Genomic DNA, 14,055 nt, shown 5'->3' on the forward strand with positions numbered 1-14,055 from the left:
ACCAGCACAATGCAGCTTTATTTAATAAAAGCAGCTAATTTTTAAAGAACTGTTTCTGATGCTATTGTTCTACCTTAACAGGGACACTGCAGCACTGTACTATATTCTCTTCCTATTAACCTCATTTCTGACCAATGGAAGCAGAAAAAAAATGGGTTTCATATGAAAGTGAAACAACATACCTACTCAGAATACACTTGTCATCCTCTGAACATTCTTCTTTTGAGCTGCAACAATACAAATGGGATATAAATCTCAGCATAGCCTTAGGCCACGGCTAATAAAGATCAGTGACTAAATTCAGCAGCCTGTTTTCCTCCTGTGCAAGCTCTGACCAAACAATACAAGAATGCCATTATGGAAAAAGCCCATTGCAAAAATCAGTCCTTCTAATCCATAGCTAGGAAGACAAAATAAAGCACAAATCACTGCAGGTTTCTGCATGCTCTTCTAATAGCTTCTGGTTCAGGATGCTCTCATTTTCCTATTCTCATTTCCAGGGAGGATGAGCAAAATCTCATGCATTTTACAACATGCTATGGGAACACAAATATCACTCTGTCTTCTGCAGTAGAGAAGCAGAGAGTAGCACGCTGTTAATAGCAGTCTTTGTAGGGACGCTATCAACAATCTAATTCTCAACGCCCCCCCCAGCAGCTCACAAATTGCCTGAAGAACTGACGAAGCAGACGGTCACGCAGGTGTCCATCAGGGACCACTCTGCAACTCTGTGCTCTGCTTGGTGACCTCCTGGGGCTGATGACAGTGGGAAGCATAGAAGGCAAGCTATTAAAAAGGGAAAGGAGAATTTAAAAGCATATTGTGCGTAAGCACAGCAGGTTCCTAGGGAAAAGAAGGTAGAGCTTCAACTATACTGACTCCCTCACAGGAAAATTTAAAAAAAAAAAAAAAAAAATCACTTTTAATGTATTGCCACAGTAGACCAAATCAACACTATGATGCTTAATCTAGAGAATTCAGAAGTCTTTGTACTGCATGACAATTTTTCTGTTCATCAGGACAGCTTAATCCTATCACAAAAAAGCCAACACCTAACACTCTACTCAGCAATATAGAACCAGGAACAGAATTTCTATAAATTTAAACATTTTAATAACATTTAATAACACTCTGATAGGTTTTTCATAATGGTGAAACCTACATTGTTAAGTTTATTTTGGGGATGAAATCACTGGGGAATAACTGCTGCTTATGATCATTATTATTGAAAATGTTTGCCCAAAATAGTTTTGGGCATTTGAAGCTGTTACCATAACCACAGGCAAGGAACTAAAATAACCCAGGATGATCAGAGCCAAGGACTAATTCAAAACCAGATGCACCTATCTGACAAACAATTGAGGAGCTCTCTCCCACTTCTTTGACAAAGTTCTAAATTACACATGAGCAGCATTAACACAGGCAACAAATTTCACAAAAACTGCTACTTGAATGCTGAACAGACATTTGCTGTGTAGGACAACAGTGTTTATATGCTATAAATATTAAGAAACACTAGCCCTGCAGAGAGCAAGTATGCAGTTTTAGCATAAAGAAGCCTTACTTTTATTAAAAGAACTCATGCATTTACATGCCAACAGCCATGCTTGTCTGCACGCACTGTAAATATTGCGTGCAACAGCCTCATACATAAACATAACACCAGACTACGAGATCAGGCCTTAACTTTTAGGCCTTCAGTGCAGAGAAGTTGAAAGAGATGTTAGATAGCAGCTATTGTAACCACAAAGAAAACTATCACAATTTTGAATTCATACACTCAATTTTTCTTTTGCATTTGCCATCATACAGAAACTGTCTTAAAATAATAAGCAAATGCTGTTACTCCCTTCCTCATGTTGAGTGCACAGCCAGTGCAACCAACGGGTAACTGCATTTAAATTCTGTATCTCCCTGCTCTGCCAACCCCAAGGAGCTGATTACTCATTTTCTTCACTAACAGCAGCATTATTAATATAAAAAATAAAAGGCTAAGGACAATCAGTGGGTCACTTTACAAAAAGTAATTCTTGAATACCCTTTTGACCAGTAAAATAAAAGCCAACTCAAGCCACACAGTCATTCCAAGCATTGACTGGTATTTAAATCAGTCAACACATACACAGACATCAGTTACTGCTCAGTTCTGACTCCAACAAGATCATTCACCCTAGTCCTCAAATACCTACTTCTCCTTTGGGTGCTTCTGTGCCCATTTATTTTTCCATTTAATTTACAGGTAACCTAATTAAAACCATTACAGAATGAACAATAACAGTAAATATTTTTTTAAAGCATATAAGCCCCAAGCACTGCCCAACTTAATCTCATCCTACTGTCCAGCACATGCAACTTGATCAAACGGCCAATGTACAAAATGCAGAACTGAAGGAAGTAGCAGAGCCAGGTACTCTAAAAATAGGCAAATGCTTTTCACTTGCAAAAGAACTGCCACGTGAGAAATGAATCACCTATCTGCACGTAAGGAAAAAGAAAATAAATCAAATACCATTTTCTTCCTGACATCACAAATCAATTGTGTTTTACCAGGGAAAAGACTAACTAAATGTATTCTGTGCTTTATATAAACTATTCCTAAGACAACAGAAAATCCAGTATATTATTCTGTTATTTTAATTAAGACTTCAAAATAACAGTTTAGTTATACATTTAAAAATATGGGAAAAATAGTTGGATCTCCTGGAGTGCACTGCACCCTCTGAATATACTACATTTTCTGTTCTCATAATACATTGCTTTGCCACTCATCCCCAAATTAACTGGTATTGAGGGCCAACCATTACAGCCCAGTATGCTTACATTTCTAGTCAGCATGTATACATGCTGGCATGTATACTTCCAACAAAGTTTTGAAACCGTATCTGCATTTCCCATAAGACTTCCCATCATGGCTGTTCAAAGCAGGAAGTCACAGACAGAAAGATGTATCAGAACCCAGTGGCAACGTAAAACTATACTAGTGTGAAAATATTTATTCTTAGTCTTGGAATGCCACATGAATTTTTGCAGAAAAACTAAGCAGAGTAAACATTAACTTGTAGACACGCCGCTGGATTTCCATCAGTTTGCACAGATTGAGTTTAACTTCTTTTTCAGTCCTTAAACTGTTCAAAACAAAACCAAAAAATATTTCTCAGTCAAATGATTTGCTGCGGTTAAAAGATTTGCTGTCACGCTCTAACAAGCTGCTTACCTCTCTCTTTCATTCCTCTACTAAGTATCAGAGGAACCAAAAGCACTAGGTGGAAATAGGGTTAAGCTATATGGAAACTTTCTCAAGTCTTGCAAACCCTTTCTAGCGTGACCTGAAAAGTCTTCTGCACTTCCAGAGCCCCAGGCTTTTTTTAGCTTTACAGAAAGAAAAATGTTCAAAGTTACAGTGACAGTGTGATTTACATCTCCCATTTTCATCTAGAAATGTAAACAGAAAGGTCTAAATATCCGTGTCACAGATACCTTTTCTAACATTAGATTATCTCCTACTGATAAAGTGTTTGTTCATATAAGATGCCTGACTCAGCAACACAGAAAAATAGGTTAAAATGGTGGTGTTAAGACCAGTGAACATCTTCAGACTTTTGAGATTCTTTTCCCCAACACCTATGTTCTAAAAATTCATTGATACAAAGCCATGTTTCCATTTTAAAACAGATATATGTTGTCATATAAAACCTGTTTTATGATATTAGCTCTAGCAAAGCTCACTCCAAACTGAATGCAGAAACTCAGTTTCACACTGGAAGGAACTGCTCTGATCTGCTGCCTATCTTACAATTACCATCCCGCTGAGCTCATGCATACTACTACACAAGACCATTTTGATACAGAAGAGAAAAACAGAAACCCCCAAATCCAGTAAAATATTCAAAGCCACGGAGCTCAAATGCAATAATCATTTCAATATCAAATCATTTCAGCATTTTAAATATGGCTGTAAAGGCATAAATCTAGAAACTGAATAGGAGCAAATAAGGATGCACAACATTTCTTTTCAGGATCCCTAAAAAATTGACAGTGTGATCGTTTAATTGTTTTCCTTATTCAGCTCTTTCCCCTTCACATGGATGTTCCTCATACCTTCATGCCCTTACCTCTGGCTTTTCAATCTATCAAACTACAGCTGTTCCAATTACTGTAAGAGAATAATTAAAAGATGGTGTTGACAGTACTGCCCTATATACACGAGTCAGTTAATACAATTCCTTTGAACATATATCATGAAAATATTCATATCAAAATTCATACGAAGGGAAAGCAAATCTCTGCCTAAAGAAGAATCCAAAGGAAACCAGTGCAATTATGTTTGCAGTCCCCTCACAGCAACACTGTAACATTCCCCAAATATTGATGTACAGAAAAAAATTGGCAATATGCACCTGGCAATATTTTTATCGAAATTACAACTTTTCTAGAAACCTCAAAGATCTATCTTACAAAGAAACACTTTCAATTGAATTTTTAAGTAAATTAAGATAGAAGCTCTAAAATAGCTGAAGACAGTTCTAAGAATTACACATGTACTTTGACTTACTATCTGCTATGTTGTGGAAATTATTTTTTTTTTTAATAACTGGGGGGAAAAAGCCCTCAGACACCAAATTTAAGTTACAACATCTTTTGGAAGCAATTGCACTGTAGACATCAAGATGCACACAGACTCATAAATGGAATGGAGTTGCTATCAAATATATTTAATTCTTTTAAATTGGGCTGACTGCTCAAGGAACAAGGAATAATCATAAATTGTAAAGCATAAAGAAGTGAGATAAACTAGGTTTGTAGCCAACCCCTCCTGCTGTCAAAATGCTGTAAGCAGTACAGGTTCTTGTCTCTATAGCAATATGTGTAAGGCCATTTCTAAAACAGGAAAAAAAAAAATCCTCAAATCTTTAAACATTAAGTTAAGCAGTCAGGGCATGTACCACATGTTTAATAAGAAGTACTGCAGTTTGCCATCCACCCACTCAGCATTTTTTCCTGTATAAATGAGGAAATTGCTGCAGTAACATTTTAGGATGCATCATTTCAGTGAAAAGTATTTTTATACATAAATATACATATGCATTCTATATATAATGTGTTCATATATATAGGATGTGTATATATGTAGACAAGCTATATATACACATACTTTTTTTATATATATATATATATATATATGACAAATATATGTATTGCCCTGCATCTGACACAACTACTTCCCCTTCCTTCCCAGACACCTCAGTTAGGAAAGACTTCAGTTCTCACATGATTTTGAGACTACCAAAAAGTACATTCTTCAACAAACCAAAGAGCCAGCAGCTGGCTGACGGAGAAGTAACCATGATGAGTAATGAGCTTCTCCATTTCATACATTCTTCAAAAACTCACAACCCTGGCCCTTGTATCATTCATTAACAAGAAAAACCTTGATAGTCTAAGTATGAAATTTCTGAAATTATTCAGCACAGTAAACAGTTAAAAAACCCCACATCATTTCTTATCAGGTCACAATCAAATACTTTTAAAGCAATTTAAAAAACATAACTTAGGTTAAATTTTAAGTCAGCTTCCCACAAACTCACAGGAAAAGGGAGACACGCAAGAAATGAACAAACCTAATCCCTGTATTATTCACACTTTAAATATTTAGGAAGGTTAATTTATTAAAATATTAAATTCAGTTTTGGGTATATTTTGTAACTACACAGAGTCCCAGAAATATCTCAAATCTATTCCTAAATGTATGTTTCTGGCCATGCAAGTAGTTTTCATTTTATGTCACTTATGGATGCCCTGCATTTTCTTGTGTGTATTATTGAAGGGGGCTTTGCTCTAAAATTGAATTAAGATTTCTAGCAAAAACACCCCCACACTTCCAAGAGACAAGATGCACTGTTAAATTAATGACAAGCTACAGGTTATAACAGGCAAAAAAATAAAAATTCAGCTTTGCTTGGGCAAACCACCCTTACATAAAAGGCATTAGGTAAAATAAGGTCTTAAAACACTCAGTAGGAGACAAAACCAAAAGGAGTTAATGAAGGTTCCCAACTTGCGATGTAAGTCCATGTACTCTGCTGACAACATACCACTAAGAAGAAATGCTTTTGAATTAAACCAATTTATTCAGAGAACTGTGCTCATCTTCCCCAGGTGATTATATATAATAAATCACTATAGAAATCTGAACACACAGTCACAGCAGCCAGACTGACCCTGCTGAAAATAACTGGTCTGAAGCAACAGTTATTTTTTATTAAGGCAAACTGAACTACAAAGAATTTATTTCTAAACAACTTCTCCATGGCTGTTATGGTCTGTTGGCTGCACAATTTAAGTATGCCTAAACACATTTACACATCTGACTCATACGATGCAAATATATTAAACAATTTACTAATTAAAAGGCTAGGATTGAGCACCAGCCACTAACAACTTCAGTATTTCTTGCACCACAGACAGCAAACTGCAAATTACAGTAGTCATGTGTTGACTGAAGTATTTTGAAAATATTCTTAAAATAAAAGCTTGTAGGCTTTTTCTTTCATTCTTCTATTATTTACATGGAATCTGTTAGTCATTTCGCACTCCCTAAACCTTACTGCTTTTATTCACCAGAGTGAGTTTTTGTGGTCCTGCACACCTACGCAAAGCAGTCCCTACTGAAAAGAGCAGGCATGAGGAGGCAAGAATAAAGCACATCGATTACTGCTCCTATTGTGTGTTTCTGTAATGACTCAACTTCTTTAAAAGACAACAAGATTAACTTTTTCTGAGCACAGGAATTCCCACTGCATTGTCATCTCTGATGGATCCAGTCTGCTAACTCAGAAGCCACAACATCTCCAATGTGGGCAGTCTGACATCTTTATCTGAAGGCCAGAGTCCCTTGGGGAAGACTGACAGAGAGCAAGACTGAAAAGTTTTCAAGAAAGATGCTGATGGTTCAAGTCCGGGTTGTCAGAAACTGCTGTGTGCAACCTGGGAGCCAACAAACAGCAGGAATGTGTCTTCTAGGAGAAGACTTGAAGCTGCTGCACCATGCTGTCCAGCCGCTGGCTGGATTCCTTTGAGTCACAAAAATATGACACTTATATCCAATCAATTATTTGCCATCAGATAGTCTTAAGCATGTTAGATATAAATTTTTAAGTTCAAGTTACTATTTCATGAAGTTCAGCTTGCCTTCACACACGAATGCATATGAAAAGTTTATGCAGTTAAGCAAAAAGTGCAGTTATAAATTTATCACTAATATTAGTATTTCCCCCAATCAGTGTAAAAAAAAAAAAGGACAATTTCTCTACACTAGAAAAGGAGTTTCAAGTCCACAAATCATTCCAACTAAATGCCATGAGAACAGGTGGAATCAGTACTGAAACTGGAACAGCTGAATGGGCCACATGGGACAAAGGGAGTCTTGTACTAAACCCCCATACTTTAAATTTCTTCCTTTTTTTTTTGCCTTTAACCCAGGGGCAATAAGGAATCAACTCCTCCCGTTTGACAAAGGTAGGTATAGTCCAAAGACTCCATCACAAAAGACACATGGGGGAGTACCCTGGTTTGTTTGCTCAGGGTCCTCCCTCAGCAAATCAAGCCGGTGATAATGTCCCCACTACCTGTTACCAAAAGGAAAGCAAAACCAAGTAGCCAGGTCTCTTGTTTTGATGCTCTTCCATTCCTAACAGCAGCAGTGAATATCGGCAAAAATGGATAGTTTCCACAGGTTCCATCACTTGGGAGTGGGCCAGGAGCAAAGACACTCAAGATGCATGTTTGCAGCTGAAGGAGGATTTAAACCTCAGTGATATCTGTAACCATCCTTGCAGTCCTAAGTGCATGGTACAGCTTTAATTGCAGGATTTCTGCCGAGTTAGATACTACCTCTTCAGAAGACATCTAGTCATCTTCTATAGCAAAAAGAGGTCTTCTATAAATTCCCACTGTTGGTTGGTGTTAACCAGAGGACTCAAGAGGCACAACCCTTAATGTTCAGCTGAATGGGGTGTAGGGAGGGTGTACAATCAGTATGTTCATGCCACAGAATTAACACAATCTTAGTGGTTATTAACATTTAAAAAAAAAAAAACCTTTCAAAATGTATACCTTACATTTAGATTTTTCCAGAGGCATGATCAGAAAAATGACACTTCACATTAAACAGTTCCATTTTTCTGTAATACACCATTATATTCTATTTTTAATTCACCAAATGTCAAAATTCCCACATAATTATAGAAAGAAAATTACAAACTGCTTTCTTCTCTAGCATCTATGAGAATATAAATTTAAAGAAAAATGTATGTTTCCTAGGCAAAGTTTCAAAGACACATTACTTATTTCATTCAAGTTTGTTATGGTGGGCGAACATACAAGCTATGAATTCATTTCCAAAAGCAGATTTAAAGTGACAGTTTTAAGATATTCACTTAGCACACTGGAACAACTTCGCAGTTACAACATCCCTATTTAGTGACAACATAACTATCCACATAATTTAGGATCAAATAAGGATATAAATAAATTGCCTAAAATAATTGTACATAGCAAGAAAAGTCTAAGCACAAGCTGGTTTTAGAAAGGCCCACAGAAAAATGTTAATCTTATTTAGATTTTTAAAAACTGTGAAATATTTAAATCAAATAGTTTAAAGTCTCCTGTTTACAAACCTTTATTTCATAAAACTTCAAACATCTGACTCCTAATAAAAATTGAAGTTCAGTGCTTTCAGAAATGTCCATGTAGCAGCTTCTACAGGTCCCACTGCTGAGCCATTTTACCAGCACCACACCACACCACACACTCTAGGCAGTTTTCTACAGCTTTATAGTGTTGTACATGTGACTACATCACTTCACTCTGGCAATCTGTCCTTCAGAAACACAGAACTGAAAAAAAAAAAAAGATAAAATCAGCAAAGCTCTGAGGAGAGGACTGCACAGAGGTGGGTCAAAGGGCTCAGCCCAGGTGACAGCTACCAACAGCAGCGCTGCACCACTTCCCTTCTACCCGCCCTCGCAGCAGTTAAGTCAGCAAAAAATAGAGTAACAATTCTGCAAATAACACTAGACTTCTACACAAAACAGTCACATCGCTCTCATCTGTGCTGCTCTAGTGAATCGCAGCAGGCTCAGGAGAAACCACATTACAGTAAAAAAAAAAAAATCAATAGATAAATAGAGGTCCTTGGGGTGAAATGGCATTGCACAGCTGTGACACGAAAAAAAACTGTACGAAAGTCAGCTACAGAAATATCTATTTCAGCACCTTCTGCAGCTGCAGTTTCTACTCTTCTACAGCTGAAAATATCTTTTTGATGCATACATATACAACACCAAACAACTGTGATAACTGAGTTGGGACAAGCCTTTTTCTGAAGTAGTTTAAAATAAAACAGTTGTAATTCAGGTGTTTGCCTGCCAGAGGGAGCTAAAGGAAAGAAAAAAATTCCGTATGTCTCAGCAGTGCAAAAGTTTTGGTGTTGTTCCACACGAATTAATTTAACTATTTGGACAAAAACAAGGTTTTAATGCAAAAATCAACCCCAGAGGTGTCTTGACACAGGGGACCCCTGCACCAATACCCCCATTACCAAAACCTTGTCAACTGTACCCAATGCACTCACTCTACAAATAACTTCCCCTGGATCTCTGAATGGAAACAATACCTGCTTTTAAGGTATATTTAAGTACCTTTTAATCCACACCACAGTGGAGATGACTGTGCCAGAGACAGACTTCTCAAAGAAAGCAAGCATCATGTGAAATGTTACCTAATTCCTTATTACACCAACTTGCCACTAAATGCATGGCAACACTGCACAGACCGCTTCCAGTTTGCCAGAACAAAATACACATTATGCTGAAAACAGATTTTCGTTTAAATGCTTATTGGTCTTTTTTGCATTCCACTTATTGCTTCTAACACTTAACATTGGTACACCTATAAATCTGCATGTGGTTAGAGTTGCTAGAGCATAAAACTGTAAATTACCACATTAATAATTTCTTCTTGCATAGCACCAGCTAACCTGAAGAGCTTAAAACAGGCAGGAATTGGGCTCATTTTGCAAACTGGTAAAGCAAAATATCTAAACAATGTGTTCATGGGAAACCAGGATTGCGTAAAACACTTCAGAAAAGAATTCCACTGCACACAAGGTGGACAACCCCTTCTTTCCATCCTGCACTTCAGTTAAACTACTTCCAATTTCAACAACTTTAGTTATAAAAGCAAGCATGAATCCCACCACAGTTTTCACATTTTGTAAGACAGCAAAACACATATACCATTAAATACCTCCCTTAAATATTAAGTGCTAAACTGATCCATCTTTCCTTAGATCAATCTTTGACCAACAGCTTTAAAATAAGCTTAGTAGTATCCTGTGTATTTCTTGCAATCAAAACACCTTTAGGAAAATCAGTTATGCCACCTTCTGGTATTCACAAGAACTGCTCTACAAGACAAATACTCATTTTCATAAATTCCATTTTAAATGGGAAAAAGACGGCATAATCAGAAAAGCCACTTCACGTAAGAGACTGATGTAAAATATTACTTTTTAAGCTCCCATTGATTCATACAAAATCAGTAACTTGTACTAGCTTGTGTCCAGCCTTAAATTTCCTAAGCCTGTACTACCTGCTGACAAACACACAGGATCATTCCCCAACATTACCTGGTTTGAGATACAAGCTATTCTGCTCCTTGCCCCATCTCATCAGCTGAAAAGGCAGAGAGTGAAAACAATGAGCAAACTTGCGAAATGGCTTCTGTACAAGGAACAACTTGTAGATTAAACTTAACAGCATTGAAGGCAGATAGGCACGAAGAAATACATTAAGTCTGTAGTGTCACAAAAAGCACGGTAAAGGTGTACAGGGCGTCATTATTCACCAGCTCTCCAACACAATAAAGAGAAAGCTTCAAATGAAACTAGCAGATGTCTGGTGACAAAAACCAGAGGAAACTTCTTCACATAACATGCTTCAGCTATCACACCATCAGCTTTTCAGTAACCACTTCTTCTCACGACAGATTCACAGAAGCAACTGTGAAAAGTAATAAAAAAAGTGGTTTGTACCAATAGGCACAGTAGGTGACTCAGAGTCACATGCAAGGCCAGCAATCAAACTTCCTCACCCTACCTCCTGCTACCAAAGCATCATTAATACTGTAATAGGACAAATGTATGGATATGTAAGAAAAAATACAAACACCCTTCCTTCTGTATTACACCTGGATCTATGCAAAATATTCTGTACTGGTAAGCACACAAGGAAGGATGAATTTAAGCTACGACTTCGTTTCAAGAAATTATTGATCATTTCCAACCTAAGCCTTCAATATAAAACGATTTCTAGACGTCAAATTTCCACCAACAGTTTCTCAAGCAGAAAAAGCAGTGCATCTTCAGTGAAAGAAGAAAGAAGGCCTAGAATTAGGTATGAAAGAACATTAATAAATTATGTGGGTAACTGACTTCAAGTGCGTGAACTCTGATGCACCACTGTTGCTCACAAAACAAACATCTAGCAATTCTCCAACATTAGACAATCTTTGATCCACAAATTAGATATTTCTGGCTATAATTTTCCAGTCACTTTGAATTTAAAATGTTATTAGGGAGTTTGGTGTAAATATCAGACAAATCCAAGACCATGCTCGGATACATACACAGAAGCAGAAGAAACAACATAAGACAGCTGAAATACAGGGACATCTATAAGCATCTCTACTTGCTCATCACACCTTCCCCACAAGCCTTTGCATATTCTTTCAGCTATATATATTCAGCTCTTTGCAGTATGTATCCCATTGTATAATCATTTTCTGGATCTCTAAACAAAGCAAAACTTGCGTTAAGCAAAGCTTTGCTCTAACGTGTTCTTACACACGTGTTCTATACACACATCATGGAAAGTACAAAACATTACTGTCATCACAGACAACACCAGAAGTCATGCTGCAACACCACTTTATTTGCCTGAAAGATTTTCCAAGAACCTCAGAAATAACTAACATAACACCGAAGTTGCACAGAAGAACTTCAGAAGAATCATGATAGTAACTCAGACCACACGTAACGTGCCTGTAGCCACCTGAACAAAGTCTTGCTGCATATTGCACAAAGTGTTGCCTGGAAAATGCGATGCTATAATCCCACCTAATGAAGTGTTATAAAACAATCAAATTTTTTTTTTTAAAAAAAAGGGAGTCAAGCACTGACATCAGTCATGCCTGAACTGTTCCTGCCTGCCCATGTATTTACAGACATTTGTAACTGCCACTGAACAGATTTTTACAGTTTAGCAAAACATTTCTTCACTCACTTGGAACACAGATTCTAAATTTCGAACCTTAAACTGAAAACAGTGTTGGTGTCTAGCAATTCAAAGGCAATCTCAAATAAACTCAGTACTTTCATGACACTAAAATCCTTGAAAGCTGAAGCTTTTGAGGCCTTTGAATAGCATATACTGGAAACATGAAAAGGAGGCAAGAATAATTCTGGGGGCACCTGGGAAATCTGTGCTGAGACAGTCAAGCATTACTCCAAATCCAAAAGCACAGGATACAGCAGTCAGATTAGGAAGGGAGGAAGGCAGGGCAATAAGCCAGGTATTTATTCAATAGGGTCAGTATTGAACTTTTAAGCAAAATGCAGTCGGTAGCTTTAGATAAGATGAACATTTGCCACAAGTCTCTGTAAACACCGAAATAAAAACTGTCCAGTGAATAATAGACCTATGCATGGAAACCAAGTTATAGCAACTGCTGGACCACAGGAGTTTGACATAAACAGTATTACAGAAGAGTGGTTTCTTTAGTGCTTCTCATCAAACTTCTGCAAACTTATGTTCTGGCTCATATCCTAAATCAAGCAACAACATGCACAAAAATACCTCTTTGATTCTTTCACTGAACTAGAAACATAAGCAGATTACCAACACCTTGCTGCACAAAAAGCAGCTGCTGGGAAGAAATTTTTTTTTTTTTAAAACATGATAAAATTTTGCTGAGTCCTGAAATGGGCTTTCAGGGATCTGGGAGCAGGGGGAACAATAGCAATACTCAATTTAAGCACAAAATACTAATTTATTAAAAAGAAAAGACCTCTTTGAAGACTACCAGAGATGTTAAATAATTACGTTTAATAAACAGTTAAGAAGTTGTTCAGGATTCTCAGCCATCATAGCAAGCACCTCGATGTAAAATAACTAAATCTAGTACTTGCAGATAAGCAGTCTATTTATTATTATCTTTTATCAACACCCTAGAACAATGCACAAGGCACAGTGTGACTAAGCTTTTACTTCATCACTGTAATCTGATGAAAGCATACAGAATCCAAAGGGCAAAAGTAAAATTAAGTAAAATTGAGCATTAGTTTTCCCTTGCTGAATGCACATAATAAAATCTTTTTAACAGCAGATTCCAGTAATGTGATTCGGTTCATTTACCCTCCTTCTCCTTCCCTTTGCTCCCAAGTTCTGCATTGCAAATGGTCTTATAACCCAGTACGTTAACTGTCCAGAGAACAAGGCCATTCCTGTTCTAAAACAACACTCCTCATTACTCCTAAACCATGCATAGCAGAGAGATGGCTAGTCCAACTTCAGATCAAGCCAGCATGCATCACGTAATTACTCCTCATCAGCCAAGGTCTTTGTCACACCCCACTAAACAGCAGCAATGAAAAGGATTTCCGGTTTACAATGACAGACCAGTGATGTCCTGGCAAAGCCCCTGAAGCAAAACCCAAGACAGACTACTATGTAGTTTACTATATGGGCCCAGCTCTAATTATCTGAAAACAGAACTGAACAGAGTCACATTGGTGGGCTAATTACCGGGGAGACAGAACAAGAGAGGAGAAAACCTCACTGCAAGAGCAAAAAGGAACCCAGACAACAGCCAAAGATGCTGCTTTAGCCAGGAGAAAACAGCTTTATAAGGCCTGCAAACTCCTCTGCTTCAGTTCTCATGTTCTGCTTTACTCCCACACCGCTCTGACTCACTCAAGGCACGTCGATCCACATTTAA

General features: G+C 37.4%; 1 protein-coding gene across 8 annotated transcripts in view; it reads right to left on the reverse strand.

Moving 5' to 3' along the window:
• The window catches only part of KLHL13 (kelch like family member 13), a 90,290-nt gene that overhangs the window by 42,396 nt on the left and 33,839 nt on the right, over positions 1 to 14,055 (reverse strand). Inside the window, exon 1 of one of the 8 annotated variants that reach the window (XM_074834667.1) lies at positions 183 to 338. The exons of 6 other annotated variants lie outside the window; for them this stretch is intronic. In XM_074834667.1, coding sequence (XP_074690768.1) covers positions 183 to 262 — 80 coding nt within the window. In that variant the 5' untranslated portion in view covers positions 263 to 338. Of the gene's footprint in view, positions 1 to 182; positions 339 to 14,055 lie in introns of those variants that run through there. One more of the 8 variants, XM_074834659.1, reaches the window with a different exon arrangement.

The sequence above is a fragment of the Strix aluco genome, chromosome 10, assembly GCF_031877795.1.
Source record: "Strix aluco isolate bStrAlu1 chromosome 10, bStrAlu1.hap1, whole genome shotgun sequence".
NCBI classification, from domain to species: domain Eukaryota; kingdom Metazoa; phylum Chordata; class Aves; order Strigiformes; family Strigidae; genus Strix; species Strix aluco.